A 26,597-nucleotide genomic window follows, 5' to 3' on the forward strand; every position below is an offset into this window, starting at 1 on the left:
AAGAGGCTTTTTTCTTAAAATGTGTACCAAGTCTCCAAGTCTGAGCTAAAATAACTGGGTGACAAGTTCATCACATGACACTTATCCAGTGTCACAGACCAAAGTGGATTGGTTATAGAGGTTAAAAAAACACAGCAAAAGACTAAACATGCTATAAACAATCCCCAAAGAAATTTAAGTCAAAAGCAACTGGACTTGGTTGTTTGTCTTGGAAACAACCAAAATTTATTTGGGGATAAGGATGACCTGGACAAATGAGAACATTCACAGGCATGCTATTCACTAGTAGTAGCTAGAGCCAGTCCTTAGTCCCTGCGCTACATCTTCCCAGGCCTCTTGAGTCCGCTTAATCGACTCTTTGTGGAATTCATGCTCCACCACTCACAGGCAGCTTTTCTCATCTAAGTTGTTGTACCATAGAATGAGAGAGGAAAGTCTTCCAAGAAAGTTTCTCAGAGCCCATCCAACTTTCCCTGTTGCTAAGTAATTCTAAATTTACCCTGACAGCCATAGTTAGACTAAAGCAAACCTAAATAAACATTCAAGTTTTGTCACTGATCATTACTCTGGTTATTTTCTAGAAGAAGAACAACCCAACTGCTTTACCTTCCACATTAGAGAGGCGCTGACACAAAGCAGTACAGCCGGAACGGGCTCCAGAACAGCAGGGATTTCACACTGATCTTCTGAAACATTTGTAATTAACATCCCCCTCACTCCAACTGTTTCTCAAGCTATCAATACCCCACTAAGAAGATTTAACTTCCCTGAAGAGCCAGGAAACGAGCTGGATCCGACAGGTCAAGACGCAACTGCTTACTTCGTGCGTGTATGTGATGGTTAAGTGAAAAGTTTATGCACAGATTATCCTGGTATTTTAATGCTGACACTGGGAAATATGTTTTATTACAAAGTCATTTTTATTAAGTTGAATAGCGACAGGAAATTTGCCCCTCTCAGTATCTTCATGATGAGAACAAAACATTATGCCTGCATCAAAATACAGTATAAATTATATTTGATCAAAAGCTTCCATGGCCGTTTCACCAGTACAAGTGAGACAACAGCCAATGATCCCGAGCTGTGACTTATGACAGATGTCTTCAAGAGGAATGTTGAATTGTACAGGAAATGTTTTAAACAGAAATGGTTAATGACTACATCCCTGACCCTCAAAGCACGCAATCCATCAATCATCATGAAAACACAGACACAAAGTGAGACAAAAATAGAATTCAAAATTAGGTAGAAGGAAGACTGCTCAAATAAGTTCAGCTTTTACTTTGTACACACACTGAGGAGGCCAATGCAGCACAAGCAAACCTTCTCAGTACTGAGTGTATTCCTTGGATGAGACTTTTGCAATGATACGCTCCAACTGTCTCTTTGCTTCACACTGGGGGAAGTTACTCATCTCATAGTACTGCGGGGCAATTTTCACCAGCCTAGGAAAGAAAGAGAGTCAACATTAGTCACAAAAATTGTCTTCCGTGTTTACTTGTGGGAGAACGCCGTTCTTCCATATTCACATGGCGACTGTCAGCACAAGCTAAACAAATCTAATACTTAATTGTAAAAGGTCACAGAGAGGGAAGAGAAACACAGCCTTACTGCGGTACAAGTGTGTGCAAACAGCCTGCATTTGATTAAAACAATAAAATAAAATGATGAGCGTCTCTTTTTGTTTATGTCTGCGTCTACTGTGTTGTTACAACAAACACAAGGGCAAAATGCTAACTCTTAGCTTTAGCTTAAGCCATCAAGAGAAAAAGGAGTTAGGCTAGAAGGACCTTAGTTGTATGTTTCTTTCCCCAAGTTCCCTGCCTCTTTCTATACTGTAAAATAAAGGAAAAGCCAAACTTTTTTTTTTTAAGTAGTCAGGGTACAATAGCCAATTTGTGCAGATCCAGGGAGCAAATGTAATAAAACAGCTGCTTTTCTGAAGCAATGATGCATGTTGACACTAACGGCATGTTTAGATAGGAGACTATTTGGCCACGTTTTTCAGTCATCCCTCTCACGTGCATCTGACAGAACAGATATGCTTCTATTTTAACCAACTTGCATAATACGTACATGAAAATGTATAGTCTATTTTTGTGCCTTATGTCGGTTTTCTTCAGTTTCACATGCATAAGTACTAGGGGAGCAACGGTTCAACAAGCCTACTGTTCAGTTTGTATTGCCGTTTTTGGGTCACAGTTCTGCTTTGTTTTGTAGGTAGAGTGAAGAAAAAACTGAATTTCGAAAGTTCTCTCTGTATCTTCTACGCAAAGATTTGATTATTATAATGATAATTATAATAATAATAATAATATGAAATCAACAAAAAAAATGTTTTACTCAGTGTTACCTATTTAAATTAGGGCTGAGACGTTAACGCGTTCATTACGATTAAATAATTACAGAATAATTAGTGCAAATTAATCACAATTTATTTTTGCACTCAGTACAGAACATTGCTCCCATCCGGCCCCCAATACTGACGCAACACGAGAGAAATGAAACCGGTGAGAAGTGAGATGAGCTGTTGCTGGGTTCAGTGGGCGACATTTGAGTTCTAAGAAACGACCGAGTGGAAACATGGACAAGGGCACGGCTGCGAAAAAATTGTGCCTCAATGCTGAACATGTTGCGGCTAACGTTAGCACAGACAACGCTCCTAGGAGCTAACTGTGATTAGTTGATGGATCATTTTTGTTTCTGTGTTTTTGAAGAAAAAGCATTCTATGCTTAACTGCTTTTTTTATGCCAAGGATATTATTCTAAATATTTTTACAATGTTAGGTTTCCACTTTTCTTGAATATACCGTACTAAGAACTGTTTTCTAAACTCTTTTTTAATAATATATTAAGTCATATATCAAAATCCATTTAAACTGAAAAATGTTGCTACTTGTGTCAAATATTGATATGGGATTAATTGCGATTAATTAATTACAAAGCCTCTAATTCATTAGATTTTTTTTTTTTTTGATCGTGTCCCACCACTTATTTAAACCCGACATAAAAGATAACGGTGCATCTTCAAACGTTACATGTTGGCCTCCACATGACACTTCCACCCATCTCCACACTGTATTCTTGCCTTGAAGTGGCCAATCCACAGAGAATGTTTTTGACATCCGTCACTCGTGCATCTCACAGATATGCTTCCAAATTATTAAAGGTGTCAATCCAAACCAACCCCCCACCCCTGCGTTATTTAGCTAGCAGATTGGTCTGGTTCCCAGGCTACCTTTCACTCACATTTAAAGGGTAAAAGAATATGTTTGAGTATGTAAGTGAGTGCTTCTTGGAAAACTAAAGCAAATACTTCAATTATTTCATTTATTAAAAATGCAGCTCCATACAACTGAAACTTACCACTCTGGTTTGATGTCAGTACATGTGCGGATGTAATTCTTGGTGGTGAGCACAAACTCATTGTAGAGCACCCACTCCGGCTTGTGGTCCAGCACAGTGGAGGGGTGCAGCTGCACGACTTGGTTGTCCTTCGCTGTCAGGTAATGGCCGGTGCGCTCCAGGTGAGCGACCTGTTTGCACCACAGAAAAGGAAGAAGAGGGCCAGTGTCAGTAACCAACACCCTGCAAATCCAGTTTATAGAGAAAGACATACCCAGTATGCCCCTTATTGGTGCTTCATTAGATTTGTGTCAGTAATTTAACTATAGAGACCCATCAAAAAGGAGTGATACTTTGATATTCCTTATTTGGATCCCCATTAGCTTCCACAAAGTGGTCGCTTGGCTTCCTCGAGTCCACACAAAGTGACAGCAATTAAAACAAACAATAATAAAATCACACTATCAATAAACCAAAAACAAGGCAGTTATATCAATACAACAAAAACAAACGACAAAAAGGACAAGCTCAGCCTAACAGAATTACAGTGAATAAGAAACAGTAACCCAAAGTAATCAACAAGCACACTTTACTGTAGATCGAATGGGATTCATGAATTTGTGTTCAAGTAACTTTTGAATGGAAGTCTGCTTTTTGTGTGTCTGATGCTGATTGGGAGCTTATTCCAAACAGAAGAGACCCTATAAATACAGTTTTCATCATTTATTTGTGGACTTGGCATTTATTGGTGGACTTGGCACCACAAGATGAAAACAATAATAAAAGCAGCTTAACGCCGAAGACAAACTTGTTTGGAACTGGGCAGCGTGATTTTTCCAGACTTTGGAAGGGCTCGAAGTAAAAGTTGCCAGGTTGTTAACCAGTTCTTAGTCTTTGTATCATATAAAAATAGGGAAAAAACAAACAGCAAAATGTGCACCCCAAAATATAATAATTAAATATTGATATCTAAATTTTATTCTAGTTTTTTATGTTTACATTCTCCGTCGATGTTTTAGTTGATGTGTTTTTATAAATGTGTGCTTTTAGGTCTGCACCATAGAGTAACATTTTTAATTTGGCTGTATGTACTTACAATGACCAAGTCAATTCCGATTCTGAATCTGATAACTGCATAGTATCTCAATTACTCAAAATATAAGGCAACTATATTTTATGTTCGGCAGCCAAGAGCTGAGGCCTGGCGAGTTAGTGTTGACCCATGTTTGGTATAAGCTGCAGTGGCTGTTTTGATTAAACAAAGTAATCAGTCTCAATAAAGCCCTTTCCCCACAAAGACATGATCTTACAAATGCTGTGAAAGCTCCTACATGAGCTGCAAATTTGTCTCCAAGATAAAGGTTAATGTTGACAAATATTTAAATATTAACACCATAATTCAACTTGTCAGGTTGCTTGTTACAGGTAGCCCTGAAAATGGCTTCTTGCTAAATGCCATTTGTTTCCTTGAGCGAGGAGCAAATTGACTTGATTTCTTTTTATGTGGTTAAAACAAAGCAGCTCTGTGTGTGGGTGTGTGTGTGTCTACTTTAAAGCGGGTTATCCATTACAATTAACATCTCAGCTGCATTTTCAGCCAGGGTTTTGCTCAAAAACACTCAAATTCAACAAGGGTAAACTTCAATGAGCGTCAGATGAGCAGTGGAGCTGGATATAAAGACTGCATTTGCACAAAGGAAAACAGAACAGAAATGGACGTTTAATGATGTATTGATAAAAATGTTGGTGGCCGTGTGTGTGTGTGTATGTGTGTGTGTGCGCGTCAGTATGCTGTCAGTACATTTTTTTTTTGTCATCCAAAAAAATATGTTGAGTGGTCAACGGTCACAGAAAAATAACTTTTTCATCTCGCATGATGATTGATTGATTGATTGCTTGGTTGGTTGGTTGATTGATCACATGATGTTTTGTACTACCATTTAGTTTTGGGCAAAACCCCTCAGTAAACTACATCTCACATTGCTGGCCAACCAGCTAGCTTAGCTGTGTTCCACGCACAAATGTTACACCACCTTACCTGATCCGGCATCTTTTATCATCTGGGAATTGAAAGAAGGAGCAAGATCTACTGCTTGTGTAAATAACATTACATCCCGGAAAGAAACATCAGTCATGGGTGTGTGGTCTTTCTAATTACATATTTCCGCAGTCATTCAATTTTGAGTTGACATCATATGTGTAATTCATGGCACAATTCAAACGGGACATTTTGTCTCTCGTTGTTCACTCCCGTACTTTTATTACCAAAATAGGGTCCAAAGGAAAGAGGAGAACTTTACCGCTCTTCTATGAGCAAAGAACTTCACCAAGGGACCCTGATGTGACTGACCTGCATGAAGAAGCCAGTGACCAGTGCTCGGCGGATGTTGGTGTAGTAGTCTCTGCTGCTGAACTCAGTGCTCCGCCGCGGCAGGCTGAAGCGGTCCATTATCCTGGACAACTGCTGGCGTACGTTGTCAGCTGACATCAGCGAGCGGTAGTTGACAAAATTTTCATAACACCACTGATTGGAGTCGTGGTCTGTGTGAAACAATGGCACATTTATAGTTAAGGATAAATAAAGACAACTACTGAGTGAAGCCTGTGTGTATGAAAGGGCCACTCACTTTGTTTAAAGGCGTGGTAGACGTTGAGCAGCGTCATGTGGTCTCCGTCGATGTGGGCAAAGCGCATCTTGGACTCATCGGACAACTTTTTGGCCTCCGTGGGTCGGACGAAGCACTGTGGGACTAAACAAGGTTGGTATAGGCCCCAACACAGCCGCCCATAGGGATAAGTTAAGCAAATCCCACAGAGAGGAACAAGTCCTGAGCTCAAGAGAGGCACAGAGCACTTCACAGGGTACACTGGATCGTGAAGTGTTTATGGTGGAAAAGGAGAGGAGGGTCAAAGAGAAGGGGAGAAGGATGTGTTTTTCCGTCCTGATGCACTACAGTATGGCTTTATACAAGACAGAAAATCTGAGGCCCATTTTAGATATGCGATACTGAAGCAAGTTAAATCAGTGGCAAAGAGTTCATCCAGAGGGCTCTGGTGCTGCCGTTTCCGCTCTGTGAACTTGCTCTGGATTGTTTAATGTCAAACCTGCTTAATTGTGGCTCTAATGGGTAAAAGCTATGTTTATTGAGCCTCATGGTTGGTTGCTGTGGCGGCACCATTCTAAGGTGTGCTTTCGCTGCTTACTCTAATGAACTCAGCAAAAACCTCCTGTCCTGAAACACCTGCTTTAAGTGCACACCACATCCAAACAGCTAGTTAAATCCATTTCCCCACTCTCAAAGACCCTCACGCTCCCTTCAAAAGGCGTCAAGATTCATCTCAATGAGCAGCATTCTGCTTTGGCGAGCCTAAAGTGCAATTACTGCTGTAGCATGCTGGTGCTGTTCCAGCTACACCTATACATTTTGTACAGACATGTACAGTATTTTCCCCCTTTCTCACAAATAATAGCTGACACCACTGACTGTATCCCCTACTTTCCTTGTAGTTAAGTTCTGTAGCAGGACTTATTCTCAGGAGTTTTCAAATTCTGGGGTTGTTAACATTAAGGCAGTAAAATGTTATAATGAGTGCAAAACTAAAATAAAAAGAAGGGACAAAGAATGCAGATACATACAAAGAAGCTGCTCTATACATTTCCTTTAAGCTCATTGATCATTTTTCTAAAGCACGGTCCATGAGTGCAGGAAATGGAAAGAGTAGCAGCTCAGACCCACACAGTAGGCCAGCCCATGAGCATTACCTGACAACATGGCAGTGATGGAGAGGATCTCGTTCGAACAGTTGAATTCACAGCTGGCGATGACCATCTTGGCCAGCTGGGGGTCCAGGGGGAACTCTGCCATCATGGAGCCCAGCTCCGTCAGGTCACCGTCGTCATTGAGCGCCGCCAGGTAGTTCAGCAACTCCAGAGCTCGCATCAGGGTCTCTGGGGCTGGTGAAGACAGAACAGGAGAGATGGGCCATTAACAATGTTCCAGGCCCACGGGCAAATAACACACACAGATGATAGCGACAGAACAATTTCCAGAATGTCACTTTTTAGATCAAAGCAAAACTTGAGAGGAACAATTTGGAACATACACACGCACACAAGCATGCACGCAAGCATGCACGCACACACACACACAGGTTGATTAATACTCATGATTGTTAACTGAATATCCTTGAGTATAAGATTGTTGTCTCATGAAACATTTGAAGAAGTCACCTTGGGCTTGGGGTTATTATAATGGAAATTTGTCTGGTATTAAATATTAAATCAAACTAAACTATTTCTGTCTGATATGTGAACAAAAACTATCAAATATGAGTACTCCATAAAGACAGCATATAAGAATATTACTTAAAATCTTTACATTAAAACATAGTTTTTTGACATTCACAGCAAAAACAAACATGTAATAATTACAATTGATTTCTATTTAGCAAAGGAATATAATTCCGATTCTATCCCAGGTTGTTCAGCTGTTATTGAACTTTCTTGTTGGCTCAGTAAAGGGGGAGAGGTAAAATCTGAGCAACCACATTTGAAAGAAAGATGAAGCAGAGAAAAAAAGCTGATAAAACAATAGAGTTTCAGCACCTGCTGTACGCAGACCTTTAATAGAAGACAGATGCGAGTTAAGAAAAGACACAGATGCCCAAACAACGTGAGAAGGCTCTTTGTGTGTGTGTGATGACCAGAGTTATGCTAGACAGCAACTTAGCGGAGAAGTAATCATGGCAGAGCTCATTTTTCATCCTCCGCTCAGGCAATCCTGAGCAACTAATGCAATTAAAGGGGAACTTTCTACTTAATGCTTCAACACAAAAGGCTTCCACCGTTTGGTTAAAAGATTTTTCCTCCAGATGCAATTATTGACCTTTGGCTCCCGAGAGCTGAAGCCTAATGACCAGTTGCATGTTAACTGAAAATTAGCTTCAAGCGGTGCTCGTTCACTTTCATTTCTCTCAAGTGCTCCCCCAAAAAAAATTCAATTTCAAACAGCAGGGAGGCATTTTTTTTATGATTAACAAATATTGATTTGGGGCATCAAAGCTACTTTTTTTACACAAAGTGAGTGCCGGCCACATTACTTACCACCCCAAATGGCTCGTCTAGGGCTAAACAAAAGGTGAAAATCTGATTTCCAAGTACTGCTAGCATGATGAACCAGTGTGGAAATTCAATATACACACACAACGCAGCTCATCAGAAAGTAAGTATTGACCGCCTCAACACACAAGAATCCGATATATTAACCAAGGGCCAAATCAATGAGACGAAAGGCTAAAGGTACATTAAACCACATTGGCTTCAAAGGGTACCTCTTTGGAAATGTCACAAGGCAAATGAATCCCACCCAACCAAGTCCTTCTGTAAATCTCTAATGATTTCTTTTGGATTTTCCATTTGGTTGGCTGGCTCGTTCTGTTGTCCTGTGTTTAGTGAGCGAGGTGGGCATTCCACAGTAAAAGGAAAAATTAAGGTTCCCATTGAGCTCGTGGACAAGCTGAACTGGATAAAGACACTAGCTTTTGGGGCTGATCATCAGGGAGACAGTAGCTAAACTCAAATTCAATTGAACTTTAAACATCATCGAACAACAATATAAAGTGTATTTACAGCCTGACATTAGCATAAAAGTTGCAGCCTCATCCAATTTTTGTATTTGTGTTGGCCTATCCACCCGTTTAGGATTTGAAACATGACAAAACCTGATTAAAAGCAGATCAACCAGTGAAAGAAATATCTCAAAACTGAAGTAATACTTTTTAGAGTTTCATCCTGTACTTCTTGACTCTAAAAAGACACTCCTCTGATCTATCCATTTACTCTGAGGTGGGCCTTTGACATAGCGTATCAAAATTGATCCACTGTAACTAGATGCGGTAAAGCTCCTGTCCAAGAACTCTTACAGACTTGTACAGAAACTCGCTCCAGCTTCCAGCGTGCTCAGGAGCTAGTTAGGGGAAACCTTCTGCCATGAGTGGATCAAATAAATAAAAGATAATCCTCCCCTTTCCCTTCACCCCACTGTTCCCAGTTAGACTCGCAGACAAGGCCAATCCCATATGTTGACGCTTACCCTTGCGTTTTGTGAGAAATGTGGGGGTGGTGGTGGAGGTCAGTCACGTTTCACTGGAGGAATATAAAGGGAAGGCAATAGCCAAGGTGATAGCGCTGCTATTGATGTAACCAATTTCATTCTCAAAATGGCGTTTGCCACGGTAGACGGGGAGAGATGGGTTTAATCTCAGAGGTGAGATGAAAACTATATTATGGTGAGAAAAGGGGGGGAGGGAGAGGGAGGTTAAGGATGGGGAAAGGAGGGGTGGTCTCCGCAGGAACACACACTCTCCTGGAGAATGCCATAACTTGGTGCCTCATTGTGACTAGGTCTGTTTTTTGGCCTAGATCCAGCATGATTCAGATGTACAAGAAACTCAAACACAGACAGAAACCGAAATGACTGATCAGCCAGAATACTAAATCCACACATCACTTTTTTTCTCTCGCTCTGAACAGCAGTAATCTAAACTTAAAGCAGACTGCTCATAAAAACTGCATAACACTACTGTGTAATCCATGTCTGTCAGAGCGCTTTCACTCAAATCTCCAAACATTCACTATGCAGTATTTGTTATCTGCCTAGATCATTTTATCTTTGCTTTGTCCTTCTCCCCAGCTCCCAAGTGACACAGCCAACCCAGATTTGATATTGTACATGAAAGTTTAACAGTGAAACAGTTTAACTAAATGTAGACTTTATAGCAGAGATTCATATGTATTTATGAGACTGAACACACCGCAAAATAACATGAAGAACACTGAACACACAGTGTTGACATTGGTCTTTATAAGCGACAAGTGTTTGTTTTTTTCATACTAACCTGGTGGATCCATGAAGTCAAAATGCACCAGGTCATCGATACCCAGTTTCTTCAGCTGCAGCACCACAGAGCCCAGGTTAGACCTCAGAATCTCTGGATATGTGTTGTCCTGCGCCAGTTAAGTGGTACCAGACAAACCCAAGAAACAATTCAAAATTAATTATTCAGGGAGCTTATTATCTCCTCATGCGTTGCTCATACGTCAACTTGAACAGAAAGCAGGAGTCTAGGGCATTTGAAGGGCTATTTAACTTTTTAAAAAAATTCCCTTTGTCACTCAGCGTGACATGAAAGAATTAGCCTGTTAAAGTGGAGAACTGGGCCTCCGCAGGTTCATTTGTCAAAAGGTAGCTGTTCCGTTAGCACAGGTTATGAGGAAGGGTGGGGGCGGGGTGTTTTAAGAATTATAATTCACCTAAACTGGGAATCATGGATTCTAAGAGCAAATATTGCATAATAGAGAGCTTTTCCAGCTCGAGGGCTGCTTTGGGGGAATACAAAGTGCTTGTGCTATCGAAGAATGTGAGAATCAAAAATCTCATAGAATGTATAACCATTTTCACACCGCCTTGTTTCTTACCTGCATTTCTGTCTTGTAAGCTTTCTCCGTGTAAAGGCGGAAACACTTTCCTGGACGTGTCCGTCCAGCACGACCTGCCCTCTGCTGGGCTGAAGCCTTGCTGATGGCGGTAACTAAAAGGGATTCCACTCTGATACGTGGGTTATATACCTGATAGAAAAATTGAATTTCAGGTAAATAAAAAAGTTTTGACTTTAGTTTTAGAGAAAAACAAGTAGGTAAGCACATACCACCATGACAAATATACTATTTATACAAACGGCTTCCAAAAATGTACAATAACACCAACACACAATCCATCATAATGTCTATATAATCTCTTTTTGCGCCATGTGCTGTATGACTTGGCTCCAGGCTGGTGAAATGTCAGAGGAATAAATAACTAGCGTTTCCATATTTGCAACTGTCAGGTGTGCACTGCTGTGTTTATCTGGAGATTCTCAGGCAACAGATTCAGATGATCGCAGCAGATAAAGAGTGGTGGGAGAAGATGCGGGGGCTGGTGGGTAGAAGGGGGAATCTAACCTTTTGCTTAGCAAATCCGGGATCAATTACAAACACCACACCGTCGATGGTCAGGGACGTCTCGGCAATGTTTGTTGACACGACAACCTGTGGAAATGGGAACGGATGGATTAAAAAATGATCCAGCCAGGATGGAGGGACTGACAAGATCTCAAACTCAAATAGGTTATATATGGCCATCAGTTATTGAGGAAAAACATTCAAACACGCAAGCATTCAAATACAGACAAATCAACAACTTGGAGATTTCAGGGTTTAAAAGTCCTAAATTATGATAAGTGACATTTCAACATCTGTTTTGAACATAAAGCAGGTTGAGGTGCTATATAAACACTGGCAATGTATCAAAGCACTTAATCCACAGAAGAATGCACACAGCCTGCATTAAAAAGCAGTGCTGTTAAACGGGGCGTCAGGACTTCTGTACACGTTACTGGACTGCAATGATGTACAGAGACGCCGAGAACGCACATGCAAATACAGGTATATTCAGACGGACAAGAAAATATGTTTCTAGAACATTCAAGCATGTAAAAATGTTCTAATAGAAGCCCAGTATGGAGCTGAAAATTAGCAGAAAATTAGCCCTTTAAGAAGTTTATCTTATAAAAATATGAGAAAACAAACTGCAGAACTGAATTTGACATTCAAGTATTCAAAAGTGCCTCATCATAGTCCCTCTTAAGCACAAGTAAAAAGATCAAGACAAGTGCAGAGATCAGCTTTACTTTAACTTGAAAACTATTCCCTGATGTGAGCCAGTTGACTGAAGAAGCTTGAAGAGATGCCACTACAGTGCACTGCAGACACGCTGCCTAATGCAACCCAACAGGGGAGAACCACAATAGTTCTGCAGTCAAGTTCAACGTATTTGTGAAGAAAGCTGGCTTGGTGTCCCATCCAAATGAATCACTTCTGGCCGTGTGTGTGTGTGTGTGTGTATGTGTGTATGTGTGTATGTGTGTGTGTGTGTGTGTGTGTGTGTGTGTGTGTGTGTGTGTGTGTGTGTGTGTGTGTGTGTGTATGTGTGTATGTGTGTATGTGTGTATGTGTGTGTGTGTGTGTGTGTGTGTGTGTGTGGGGGGGGGGGGGTTATGTCCGACTGTCCTCAGCATGATGCTGGGTTTGTTGAGATGTCAGCTTCCCTCTCTTGGAGAGTTCACCACACAATTTTTCAAAATCACAGAAAATCGTTGATGTAATGGTCCCTCAGTGGTGGCCTGTTTTTTTGCTCTACAATGGATACTGCTCCTCCTATAAGTGGGCTGCTGTATATCTTTCATGTGAACCCAGCATGTCTGCAGACAACTATGCACACTGATTGGCTGTTGCTGTGTGCTACGCAGTAATGGCTCCTCCAAAGCTGTGCTTCAACACGACCAGGCACAAACGGCACTGCAAATGTTTGGATTTATACTGATGCAAAGGGTAATGGGAGTCCCTCCATCACCTACGGTGGAAGTTTTGATTAATAATTTATCATTGATGTCCGCTGTTGATTCCCCTACATGTTGGATGTGCTGCGTGTGATCAGGCCCAAGTGTGCTCTGCTGCACAGTTAGTGTGAGGAATATTACATTATTTTATTCACTTTATGATAGAGCAACTGTGAACTACGCATTTAGTTGTAAAGCTGGAGTTACATCCATGTAACTTTTATTGCAGTTCGTCCAATTACTAAATAAAAGAATATTACACTAGATAGAGAGCAGCAATTGTGGTGAGCAGAAAGTTTGCAGTGGCGACAGCGTTGCTAAACGTGTTGTTACTAAAAAAAAAAAAAAGGAATGCAGTCCTTCACACCAACATGTGCTCAAAAGCAACCCTGAAAGTGGTATTATATCATTAGGGGGTAAGTCCTAATAATAGGGGTGTGACGAGAACCTCAGCTAACGAGTCGATACACGCTCTTGTGTACACAAGAATGAGACGATATTTTAACATGATTTTTTAAATTTGCGCTCTTGATTTTAGCAGAGAGCTGTGGTGGTGCTGCAGGTGCCTTTGAACAGTGCTCACGTTAGCCACGGTGTAGCCTACGGTACTCACAGCGGTAAAGCCTATAACTTGTAGCCTGATGTTAAAGGAGCTGCGGGGCTCATGTGTTACGTGTTGTTACAGTGCACTACTTCTCAAAGTGCTCACTGCTTACTTATTATTTCTGTCTTATCTGTTACTCTGTTGCTGTTTATTCCCTTACATACTGATATAGCGAGACAACTTTTACGTTGCTGAGAAATATCGTCACATTTTAATACCGTGAGATCTAGTGGGAGGATATCTCGTCGGCCCCTACCTAATAACGTTGGTCCATCCAAGTTTCAAAAGGGATCCAACATTTCTATTGTATGTTGACTGTTCTGGGTATAAGGAAGGGTTTAAAATGTTAAAAAAAAAAATGACTTCATATATTTTAAAGCCAGCTACTGCTGCAACTGCAGTTATGATCATCTGATAATTTATAAGGAGGAGGTTTATGGGACCACTTTTATACCACGGTGGTATGGGAGTTCATTTAAGAATCAGGGAATATGTCACTGCTAACTGTCTTTGCACAGAGAAATAGTGCAAGAAAAGGAGACAAGAAGAGGAAGAACAAGTAGAATAAAAAGCTGCTTGGCAAGAGGGGACACTGATCCTCCACCATCTCCCAGTCTCAGATCTTTTTCTATTACAATTATCCCCTATAGCAAGGTTGTCAATGCGAAATGACAGCTGAATCGGAGCAAAAGCAAAATCAAAAATCAAATGAGTCACATCACCCTATGGGTCTCTTGCTGTCAGCATATACACAAACAGCGGGAGGAGGGAAGAGGGGCGGGGAGGAGAGGAGAGGAGAGGGAGACAGATTTGCAGCTGCTCTCACGCGAACCTTGACCGCCGCTAGGGTGAGTTCCATTTATATAACAGAAACAGACAGGACAGAGAAACCTTTTAGATTCATCATAGCACTTGAGACTGAGGTGGCCAGATCATAGCCCACACTACTGGCAACTGCTACTCCACTGTCATAGCTTAATATGAAGGTGGGCGTTTGGAAAAATGCCTCTCCACACTTCAATATCTTTCCCTTGCTCACCATCTACCAAGGCAGGAACAAGCTGTAGGCTGACCTAAGCAAGTCATTTGGTGGTAGCTGTCTGCTTTCTTGGTAGTCCTCATGGGGAAATGCCAAGCACAAAACCAAACAGTTCTCTGTAGTCTTTGCTGATACAGGTCCACAGAACCAATTCTGCACCCACTTGACACCCTTCCTTTGTAGCTCTGCCTCTTCAGCTGTCTTCAAGCTGCGAGCCTTACAGACATTTTAAATCCCACCTTTTAAGCGAGGATTTCTCTCGAGCCTGAGAATGCCTGACTGTTTAGTTATTAATGCGAGGGAAGTCCCCCCCTCCCTCGTTCAGCCCTTGACCTCGGGTAATTCACCCGGAAGACACATTCCCCTTAGTATTCAAGCTGAGGAATGAAGAGATGGCAATAAACGCCTGTAGGAAACTGATCAGACAGCAGTATCTGCCAAATGGTTGGGTTGCTGCTTGTGTATTTCTTGGATGAATGGCTGTCTGGATCAAATTGACATGCGCCCTCCATGGCAAATGTGAGTTGCTTAATTTTGATAGGCAACAAAAAATAATATTGAAAATAATATAACAACCATCTTAGTGGAAAAGCACCAAGACCAAGTGCTTGGTTCAAAGGTATAAGTCCACATATAACCTATTTCCACAGTAGGAACATAACGAAATGTCACATGCGTGCAGCCATTATCTGTGTTTATTTCCTTTTAAAGTGGCATATATATGAAATAGGAAAAGTCAGGGATAAACCTAGTACCAATGACTCACAAAATTCCTCAAAATGTAGATAATGTGAAGCCCCCAGGTAACAGGTTAAGTCCCTGCAGTGGAAAAAAGCCATCAGTGGCCTAAAGATACAGAGGAATTACATCTTTATGAAACCTATTAGCCAAACTGAAATTGGCACTGACACTGGCAGTCGGAAATTAAATTGGCTGCCCCCAAAAAATAAAAAAAATGACCCGGCTATCAGACCGTGTCTCATGACAGACACGATATGCCAGCGACCAAGTCCCAGCGAGGAACGAACGGCGTGCAATTCTTCAAAGTCCGGTTAACAAATAGACTAGGTGAGGTTGCCGCTGTCCCGTGTGTTGGGACACAGTGAGTGCCCTAGCAGATGCCACACATGACACCCTCTCACATTTCATGATCATATGGGTGGCCTCATTGACTGCATTGATTCTGAAGGATTATCCGGGATAGGTCCATTACACTGAACGCAGGCTGGCTCCTTTCAGTCTGTTGCTGCACTGGATAATCCTGGCTTCTTCATCAGTAATATCATTAGAGCATCATCTCTGCATGTTATTTCTGGGTTATTACCTGCAGGAGAGCAAGTACTATGGCTAACAGGGGCCATCTTTCACATTCCCTGCAGGGAAACGCAGCCGTGTTGACAAATAAAGCCTTCCCCTGACTGGGGAAAAGGAGAACGTGCCTTGAGCAGCATCAACACACCCGCATTCAAAGCTCATTGAAATAGATACGTGGCAGAATTACGAGTGACATTTGAGGGAATATTCCAAACGTGACAAAGCTAAAAACAAACTTAACACTCATCACAGCACATTTGCTAGAGACAATCTTTGAGACGCTGCAAAGCAAAGTGAGATTATAGTCTTTGTTTGTAATTAGTCAATTGTCGCCTTGGTTCTAAATGATTAAACTGTTCAAAAATAGAAGATCAGTGGCTTTTCTGCAGAAATAGAGCAATGACGAGCAACTGCTTTATGATAATTGAGGGGTGCCTAATGCAGTCGTTAGCATGCGTAGCGGCATACGTTGCAAAGCTTAATTCTTTTTCACTACTTCCTCATGGGCTGGCTTGGATGACATCTCTGCATTTTTCAATTGATGAGCAACTCAGTCAGTCTTGGAGAAGCACATTTACTTCAAGCACGGCAACTTTAGATGCCACCTCCAGCAATTCAACAAGCACCTGACATACTGGTCTCAAGGGGGGAAAAAAAGAGTCATAAACGGTGCTGTTCTGAAGCTAAAAAAGGAGTTTCTGGGTTGACAGTTCAGAGGTCACACTGTCATTACATTCACTCTATATTTTTTGTATTAACTAACTCCTGCTGCTGCAGGATGTTCACCAAGAGGAGGAACCGCTGTTGCTCCAGACTAACATTTTACATTGGTTGCACTGACGCACCTTTAAGCGCTGAGTTATTAGATCATACAATATTTCTGGTTGCCATACATGTACATAATGCTACCAGGTTAGATGCTTATTTTATAACTATCACTTTAACTTCAACTGAAAGTGTGTGTCAATTGTGTGCAGTGATAGATAAATAGTTCAGATCTTCAGTGGCATCTTCTTTTGTTTAAGCGGACACGTTACAATAGTATAACCACCTTTAAGAGATAGTGGTGATCTCCTTAAGCCACTATAGCAGTTTTAATGTAAACTTCCACAGAAAAATAAAGAAAAAGATCATGAGAAAAATAAAATGGAAAACAATAAATAACAATGCATATACCATAGTTAAGGCAGTATGCTTATTGAATCATATAATATTATTCAGGACTGAATAATAACTTAACTACTTAAACTAGTTATTGGATTCCACTGGACACTGCTGATCGTGGCCACTCCAGACAAAGCTTGTGATTCCACCAGCATATCAGATGATGGTGTGGATGAAAATGTTTAGCAGCACTTGACAGATTTTTGGAGCCTATTATGTCACACACACACACAGACAGAGAGAGAGAGAGAGAGAAAGAGAGAGAGAGAAGAGATGAAACTATAAAACAGTGGTGTGCTGGTGTCTTGTTGGGGCAACTCTCAGCCCTGTAAAAGTTGTGTCCATTTTAAATCAATTTGCCTGTAATCCTCAGATCCCCAAATCCAGGTTGAATTAAGCGTTTTTAAAGTATCGCGATGTGTTTAACTTTGACAGCCCATAAATATTTTCACTGCTCATATGTCAGCCTGATCTGCCTCAATTAGAGGGGTTGTAGCAATGAGTCATTCATCAACACCGTCCCCTATCAGATGCTGGGGGCGAATGTTTGCTCATTCACTGGCAGTGATGATATTCTGTCAGATCCCTAGCCAACAGTGTGGCAGCGCAGGTGGTGCTGTTACTCTGGTGATGAGCCCATCTGAATGGAAACTGTCACACAAAAGAGAGGAATTGTCTCGTGTCTGTATCAATAAGAAGATCATCCACTCCTCTGAGATTAAGTGACTGAGGAAGTAGAAGATGGCGCGCGGCAAGAAAAAACTTTTTTTATCAGCTCATATAACGTGCACCTTTCACATGGCTTCAGACGGCAGAGGTCTTTGGCCTCCTCTCTGAGCAGCAGCGGGGTATGTGCAAATGTAGTGGAAAGATAAAAAATGACTGAGAATGCAGTGCTTTCCTCAGGCTCAGAGGGCGTGAGTAATACCCCAGTTATAATTTAGAGCAGAGAATCGCATGCTGACAAAAGCAGCATATGTTGTGTGAGTCAGTTCTGCGCTAAAGCTGAGAAAGGGAAAAGAAAAAGTTTCAGACCCTACCTTCCAGCACTCTTCCTTTACACACCTTATTCCCCATCTGGCCTTTCTACATTAGCCCCACTCATTTTCTCTTTCCCTCGCCCTCAAACTCCTCATTTAAACCTCCCCCTCTGAGTGTTTTTATAGCAACAAAGCAGTTATACCTTTCTTCCGATGGCACCATTTGGCTTATTGGGTGGGGGTGGCTCAAAGATCCTCTGCTGCTGCTGCGGAGGCAGTGTGGAGTACAGTGGGATGATCTTGATATCACCTACTTCAGGCCCCAGGTCGTCGACCTCCCTCTTGATTCGCTTGCAGGCTTCATCAATTTCCTGAAAGATGGAAGTGTAACAATTAATCCTAGGTGTCACCTGTCTATGTAAACAGCAATATCAAACAGGTTCTGAACGACACCTGGGTGAACAATTGTGGTGAAGCTGGATGATACGGGAAGGTGCGGGGAGGCGGCCAGGGGAAACCGTGCTTCCCTGCTACAGTACATTTGTTCTAACTATCGCTCCATCTGACGGAGGAAATTAAACCTGGACTGCAGTATGCTTTGCTGAGCTCCCTGTGGCTCTGTTGTCAAATGCAGCAATCATGGAAAACATGGACGCGCACGCTCCAAAGGCGCGCACACACACACACACACAGAGCCAGACAGACTCAAACAGGGTTCATTATTCCACAGTGCAGTATTGTAGAGGGGAATGTGAGATGAGACTGCAGCACTGATGCATAACCAGCGGCAAATCATGGCAGATCAGTTTAGTGAAGCTGAACGTTCTAGAGCCGGTGGGCTGGCAGACAGACAGAGGACCTGAGTAGCGCCAGGAATAAGAAAGCATGATAGTAAGCGCAGGGCTAAGGCGCTTTCTCTGAAGGCCTACTGGAATACACTAGTAAATGTACCAAATATGCTTACATATTCCACAGACACGCCCTGCTTATAATTCATTAACATAGAAAAACTTGTTTTATTTAACCTACCCCTAATACACACATTAATCATCGTACTTCACAACAGTTTCTGGTATGCCTAAAACAACATGTAACAGATTTCAGTTTCTAAAAAACTCCCGCTGTTAAGAACCATTTTCTTTGTTTTGCTAACAACAATCATTTAATCCTCATGTAGCAGCAGTTACTATATGTGTCACGTTACAGCCTATACTGTTGCACCACCTGCAGGCCCATGGGAGCAATGCAGCAACTTCTCAAAGAGCAGTCATAAAGCAATGATGAACAGGAACCACAATTATTTTCCTGATGCTTAAAGACAGACAATGGGCTATAACAGAGCTGTCCATGCATGCTTATTATCTGTAGACTAACAAATTAATGAAGAAAACTTCTTAGATATTGTTGTTTCCTTTTCTGAAAGCATACTGTGTTGAAATTAGTTGAAGCATGACTGAAGCGGACTTAATTTGTATCAGTGTGTGAAGTCTGAACACTTGCCTTGACATGAGAAAGCACCAACGTGATGTTTCCTGTTTTCCTTCTGGACTGCAAGTGTGTTATTAGCCCTGTTGTCCCCTTGTTCATCGCATTAAGCCAAACCCTGCTGATAGCCATGTGCCTCTTAATCAACACACTGTCAAGTGGAAAATGGTAAATCTGAATGGATTGGTAAAATTAGCCTGGGTATTAATAGCCTATCAGGCCTCTGGATGCAGCAGCTGCCATCCAGAAAAAAAATGGACCTCTTTGCCAAAGCGCTGTAAGCAAGCTGGCTGTCTGTCCCTTAGGGACATCAAGACAGAGTGTGTGTGTGTGTGTGTGTGTGTGTGTGTGTGTGTGTGTGTGTGTGTGTGTGTGTGTGTGTGTGTGTGTGTGTGTGTGTGTGTGTGTGTGTGTGTGTGTGTGTGTGTGTGTGTGTGTGTGCGCGCGCGCGCGCACACACATATAGGGGCAGTTGGCCAGTGTTGGGAACCTGTCCACCAGCTCTCGCTGCGACCCCAGAAGCAACAATCTACAGCCAAGCTAATAACCGACACATTTAGGCACTCCTCTTGAATAGCAAACACCCCCCCTCCCGCCAATCCCCATGTTTTGATGTTAGCTGCTGAGGGGGAAGCTTAAATATTAGGACTTATCTTTGCTCAACAGCTGTGATAAGTTTCTACTTTCTTGCTTGGAGTTGATGCTTCAGTTCTATTTGTTTGTGGAAGCGAGTATCTCACACACAAACTGTGAAGGAGAGCGGAAGAGAGTCCTGTGCATTTTGCTCTCGTCTGTTCTAAATTTAACCGTCAGATAAAAAGAGTCTATGGCTTTGCAACGGGTCTGCCTCCCAATCATTAGTCTACATCAAAGTTGCTGGGAGACTGAAGAGGTTAAGAAGCGCTCGAGGGGCGTGCTGTAGCACCCTTTGAACACCCATCTCTGCCAGACCTACCACACATTAACTTCTTTAACTCAATTAGGAGGGGGTGATAATGAACTCACCGTGGGAGTGCTCTCAGTAATGCCTTAGCTTGACACAGTGCGGGCCGGGGAGGGGGGGTTGGGGTGGAATATAAATCAACAAATTACATCTAACTGCATGAGAAATGTTCAACACATTGCCTGCATATATCCCAGACTTTTCTACACATCCACAGGAGTGACGATCAGGGTTTCTAGCCAGCCGAGCAGCTGGGATACCACTAAATCTAAAATCAATTACAAACCCTCAAAGGGGAGCACTTCAAACACCATGCCCTCCAATGACTTCATCGGAACAAGCCACATATTGATCCTACTTTGGCAAATGAAAACTGACGTAGGTGTGCTGCCACAGTCAGGCCGATGTTGAGTGACAAATAATTACTGCTAATAATCAACCCGTCCAAAATGTTAAATCTCAAGCGCAATGTGTGATATATGCACACCAGTTACATTCTCTTTTATGACCACAAGTAACCACATGGTCTCCAGCACCATTTTGTGAGTGCTGAGTGAAAAATCATACCAGCACAGGCAGTGTGAGTGTTGACTCTGACAGCTCCTCCTGTCCAATGATCAGGACATTGAAACATTTGTTGGTGCTTCCCTGTGTGTGTGTGTGTGTGTGTGTGTGTGTGTGTGTGTGTGTGTGTGTGTGTGTGTGTGTGTGTGTGTGTGTGTGTGTGTGTGTGTGTGTGTGTGTGTGTGTGTTCACCCTACTGTGACCAAATTCATCATTTTGGGCATGAACCCTGCCCTCCATTACACATCAGTGGACAACATTTGCAGGGAGGGAAAAACATAATAAATGACTTAATTTCAGAGATTTGTGGGAAGGGCAGAATCTGGGTCACTCCGAGGTTTTTTTTTTGTTTTTTTTTCTCCCTTCGCTGTGAAATTCATGGTGGTTCCCAAACAGGCACACTCACGTGCATTAACATCTACCAAACTGAGGATTAATAATTTCCTGTGAAGAGGGCGCACGAGTGTGTGCTCATGACACCGTATATGTGAGTAACTCATCTATGTAATTAGATTAATAGGCACACTCTTAACTTGGAGATGTAGAAAGTCTTTGCAGAAGTTTATGACCTTGGCTGTTTGGACAAATATAATATATATTTTTTTATACTTGTATCTAGTGCTGAAATAATTCGTCAATTAATTTATCGATTAGTTGAATGAAATACTTTATCGGCAGGCAGGATGATAAGGGCAGCAGCGAAATGTATTTTAGCATCCTAAAATAGGCCCATTTAAAAGAAAGAAAATCTATATCAATATTGAGGCAGTGGCAGACCAACGACCCCTGTGTTCTGCAAGGTAAAATTATGTTTTTTTTGTCAATTGGAGTCTGGTGGCTTTGCAGAAAGCATAGAATGGCTTTATTCCCCCCTCAAAAACTTAAAAAGGGCTGTCTGATGGCAAGGTAAAGTGGTGATAATATTCTAAATATACTGTCGACTTAAATTGATTTTGTTTTAGGCTGACCTTGTTTAGGTGGCTATTATACGTTTAGCGGCTGCCCCCATCCCCAGCAGTACATTTCTTAGCTTCCTTGAGTGTGCCGACTGCCATCTACTGTAGGTAATAGACTGACTATGGAGAAGTACCTCATACAACCCCCCTTCAAAATAGCCGAGCCATCCCTTTGAAGTCTCAGTGATTGACAGAAAAATACAACCAACTGATTAATCAATAATGAACATAATCAGAAGCTCCAATCCTACATGTACTGGATCAAAGTGTCTCTAAAGATAATAACCGGCTTTTGTAAAACACAGGGAATCCGTCTAAAAAAAACCATATGAAATTGTACCTCTTGTCCAGTGAGAAAGAGCAGGAGGTCCCCTTCGTCCACCTCACACATGTGGATCTGGATCACAGTGCGGATGGCCGCCTCCAGGTAGTCGCGCTCAGGTTCCGGCGTGTAGAAAATCTCTACAGGGTGCGTGCGTCCAGGGATGGTCAGCAGTGGGCAGTTGTCAAAGTACACCTGGAACTTGCCGGCATCGAGCGTGGCACTCATGACGATGACCTGGGCGGAGAAGGGCACAGGAACAGAGGGAGAGAAGTTTGTGAGGGACACTGTATTCGTAAAAGAGGTGAAAGGAAAGATAAAAAGGAAAGACAGCAGAGAGTAAATGACTTCAGTGATGATGGGAGTGAGCACTCAAGTGTAGAATGAGTTAACATTTTATATGGCTCGATGTTAATTGAGGATAAGGACACATGCTAAGTGGATAAGGGCGCAACCGAATACAGAATTGATGAAGAGTGCAAAAAGCTATACAGGATGGATAATGCTTTGAATCAGAATTTAGGATGAGGGCGCTGGCACGAACCCAAGATGGTGTCCGTAGTGTAGAACTTGGCATTACACTCCAAGTCACTGACCTAAACAGGGCTTTGACAGTCCTTGTTCCTGATGTTGGGTACACAATGTTCTCTCCAGAGCCATTAGATAGAGCGCATTAGGATTCTGATGGGAAACGCGTCTCCCATTTTCAATCTCAAACATTTTCAGGGGCCAGTGTCTCTGCATTTCGCTCTACGCTCTGCGAGACATCATAATTGCTCTTAATCAAGGCAAATTAAACTTTCAAATTCGGTAGGGGATAGGGGGTGAAGAAGATAGAGGGGGTGCGGGTGTATGATCATTCCCAATAACCTAGACCTCATTTAACAGTCCACGAACAACAATCTAACCTTTGATTCCACACTGACAAACAACTAGTCATTATCCATCTGCTTTATGAGAATGATGTCTGGCACAGTCTGCCTATAAAATTTCTGCCTGCCTGTGCGCTCCCAGCCACACCGACACATTGCTGTGCCCCCCCTGGTTGATTGGCTTAAAATGGGGCTGACTCTAGGAGCAATCTCCACATGTGCTGCGGTGCAGAATAGATGTGCATTTCTGAGCCCAACAGCAACATTTCTCTTTCCTCAACAGATACACAGCTGTCATACATGGGAACACTGTCAGGAGGAATGTGACAAAAGGGAGGAGTGACAGAAGAGGGACATAAAGACTGGCTGTCACTGAATTTATCCCGCAGGAAGTCATTTTTAGGACTTTAACGGTGTTTTGAAGTCGTTAAGTGGGACATGTTTGTGGAAAGAAATCAGACCACCGTCAAGAGTACTTTTAACACCAAGTCCAGGGACAAGCGAGACTTAACAATGAATGCATGTGCTGAATAAAAGGTCACATTGCATTTATGGAACTTAGACTACCTTTAAAAATGAATCCACCTACTGTCAAAGAGTTACAGTACTTCATCCTGAAACTAAAGTCATAAAAGAAAGATGCTTGTTATTAGAAATATAAACTATATTATTAAGCATATTCAAGTTACCCCAAACTTCAATTAAGTTCAATTTAAGACTTATTAAGAACTTTTTAAATTCCCCTCAGGGTCAGCTGGGATCGGCTCCAGCCCCCCGCGACCCCGAACCCGGGATAAGCGGTTGAAGATGAATGAATGAATGAATGTATTGAATGTCAACTTATTACCATATTGGCAGAAGTATGAAGGCTATAATGAAAAAACAGTATGGGTTTTAATTTCTGGAAAACAATAATTTACCATGTGCTTTAATTTTATCTTTTTCTTTTATCTCCGGCTTCCTCCCACAGTCCAAAGACATGCAAGGGTTAATTGATGACTCTAAATTGCCCGTAGGTGTGAATGTGAGTGTGGATGGTTGTCTGTCTCTATTTGTCTCTATGTGCCCTGTGATCCAGGGTGTACCCCGCCTCACGCCCAATGTCAGCTGGGATCGCCTCCAGCCCCCCGTGACCCCATTAGGGACAAGAGGTTGAAGATGAGGGATGGATGTTTTTATTATAATATCCATTTTCATATTAAATAAACAATAGCTTTGTGAGTAGTGTGTGTACCTGTAATGTCAAGAAGAGTGGCGAACTCAGTATCTTCCTTTAAATTTCTTTTTGAGACTCACTTTTATCTTGTGACTTTTTCTTAACAGTTGGTGTTTGTTGTAACTATTTAAATTATTTTAAAAAGATAAGGAGATTGGCTCTGGTTTGCGTGCCCTCCGCCCCGTCCACATTTCGCCTTTCTTAACTGACGGAATCACTCAGGCCGGACCCTGCGTACACTCCACTGTCAAGAGCATAAAGCACTGACGTAAACAGAACCTGTACTTTTGTATAAAATCCAAGTTACACCAAACAGTCAATTATACATATATTATATTATATTGCATTACTCACAAAAAATGAATGACTTTACAGTATATTAATCCTACCAAAGCACAAGCAAACAATTTAAGACCTTTGTGAACAAAATTCTATACTTTTAAGGCCTTATTTTTGAAAATATTAAATTCAATACTTTTTAGCCTTGACAGGTACCCTGTATATTGTTTTTACCTTGAGGTCAGCCCTCTGGCGGACCACCTCCTTGAGGACCCCCATGAGGATATCCGTGGCCAATGTGCGTTCGTGCGCCTCATCCAAGATGATGACCCCGTAGCGCTCCAGCAGAGGATCATTCATAGCCTCCCGCAGCAACATTCCATCTGTCATGTACCTGGTCGAATGGAAGACATGCAGGCTTTATCAGCATATACGAATACAATCCTGCTTACAATGAGTGTAATGAGCAGAGAATCCCCCCTCAGAGAAATCCTTTCATAGTGCTGTGGGGAGAACATAAACAAAGGGGGAGGAAGTAAAAAATCCTAAAAGCATTAGACAATTCAGATCATCTACATCTATGATATCCCTGATCACTTGTACACCTGTTAAAATAATGTGACCTTACTCTACAGCTGTAGGTTTGACATTGGTTGTTTTTTAAAACGTAAAAAGAGAGCCCACAGGAACATTTTTAACGAGCCTTCTTACTTGAGTAGCGTCTTGGCAGAGCTGCAGTCCTCAAACCTGATGGAGTAGCCCACCTCTTGGCCCAACATGACATCCATCTCATCAGCGACCCTCTGAGCAACGCTCATGGCCGCTACCCTCCTAGGCTGGGTGCAGGCCACTGCTCTCTTTGGCCCCTGCACTGACCGCACCATGTCCACACACCACTGAGGGATCTGGAAGACGGCAGACAGGTCAGGTTGTGTTTGAGCAGAAGAGTATTAAACACATCTAAAACATTATGAAATGAAAGTGAGATAAATGCTAGGCGGATAATACAGGAGGATGAACCTAATTAGTGGGTGCACTACTATTTGGAAGTGCATTACTACAGTTTGCTATGTCCTGCAGAGAAAGGTATACCGGTCAGCATTTTCACTGATGGCATGCTCTGAGCTTTAAAACAGCCGCAGATTGCTCGGAGAGGCTTGAACTAAGAAAGTCTTATTTCCACTCTCTTAAGCTTGAGGTTAAGATGACTGCCCTTTAGAGATGATTCAAATCCTATTAGTCTTTGAAATGTCACCAAATCAGAAGAAGAAAAATGCAGATGACAGGTTTGGAAGAGATAAATATTTCATTGACAGTATTACAATATGTTATTAGTACTTTGGGAAACACTGACCGTCATTTTTCACCATTTTTGACATTTTATAGACCAAACAACGAATTGATTGGGAAAATAATCTTTATTTACAGCGCTAGTCACTGTGAAAGAGAAGTTAGAGCGACTTTCGCTTCTTTACTGTGATGTATTGTCTTTGTTGCATGTCATATCCCCACTTCTCCCATTTCTGTGCCATCCATTGTCAAATAGGGGTGAAAATGACCCCTGAAAGTATTTTTTAGAAAGTGGGTGGGCTTTGATGTTAATATGATACGGAGCTATAGATTGTTGCCTCCACACACACACAACGTCCCCACCTGTGGGTAGTACGCAAATGAGCAGCGCCCGGACATATATTTGACATATATCAAGAGATAAAAAAGCAATTAATACAGAGGCACAGGATAAAAAACTTAGAGTATGTATTTTTCATTTCACTGGGACTTGCATTTGCATTGAGACAATGTAAATGAGTGTATTGTTTGTTTTAGAAAAACATGTAATTGTGAGAAAGAGGTTTTGCCCAAATACAATAAAATCTATTATTAAATGAATTATTGATTATTTTTCCTTTCATTTTAAGAGCAATAACTACAGATGACTTTTCATACAGGTCCATTAATATAGCCCCTACCTTGGTGAGTATGCATTATGTTTAGGTGGCTGCAAACTACGCATTATTTGAAATTGTGTTAGAAAAATCATGATGAATGCGTAGAATACAAATGTTTAATAGCATC

At 41.8% G+C, this 26,597-nt stretch overlaps 1 protein-coding gene across 2 annotated transcripts in view; it reads right to left on the minus strand.

The window, feature by feature from the left end:
- Positions 1-918: 918 nt before the first annotated feature.
- dhx15 (DEAH (Asp-Glu-Ala-His) box helicase 15) overlaps positions 919-26,597 on the minus strand; it is a 29,252-nt gene continuing 3,573 nt past the window's right edge. For both annotated transcript variants that reach the window (XM_083936665.1, XM_083936664.1), the window contains exons 3-14: positions 25,233-25,426; positions 24,756-24,915; positions 22,173-22,391; positions 18,088-18,255; positions 11,348-11,434; positions 10,823-10,972; positions 10,243-10,351; positions 7,109-7,300; positions 5,973-6,095; positions 5,696-5,886; positions 3,367-3,536; positions 919-1,445 (exon numbers count right to left, since the gene is read on the minus strand). In XM_083936665.1, coding sequence (XP_083792791.1) covers positions 1,328-1,445; positions 3,367-3,536; positions 5,696-5,886; positions 5,973-6,095; positions 7,109-7,300; positions 10,243-10,351; positions 10,823-10,972; positions 11,348-11,434; positions 18,088-18,255; positions 22,173-22,391; positions 24,756-24,915; positions 25,233-25,426 — 1,881 coding nt within the window. In that variant the 3' untranslated portion in view covers positions 919-1,327. The remainder of the gene's footprint in view (positions 1,446-3,366; positions 3,537-5,695; positions 5,887-5,972; positions 6,096-7,108; positions 7,301-10,242; positions 10,352-10,822; positions 10,973-11,347; positions 11,435-18,087; positions 18,256-22,172; positions 22,392-24,755; positions 24,916-25,232; positions 25,427-26,597) is intronic.

This window comes from Echiichthys vipera, assembly GCF_963691815.1.
Source record: "Echiichthys vipera genome assembly, chromosome: 22".
Classification (NCBI taxonomy): domain Eukaryota; kingdom Metazoa; phylum Chordata; class Actinopteri; order Perciformes; family Trachinidae; genus Echiichthys; species Echiichthys vipera.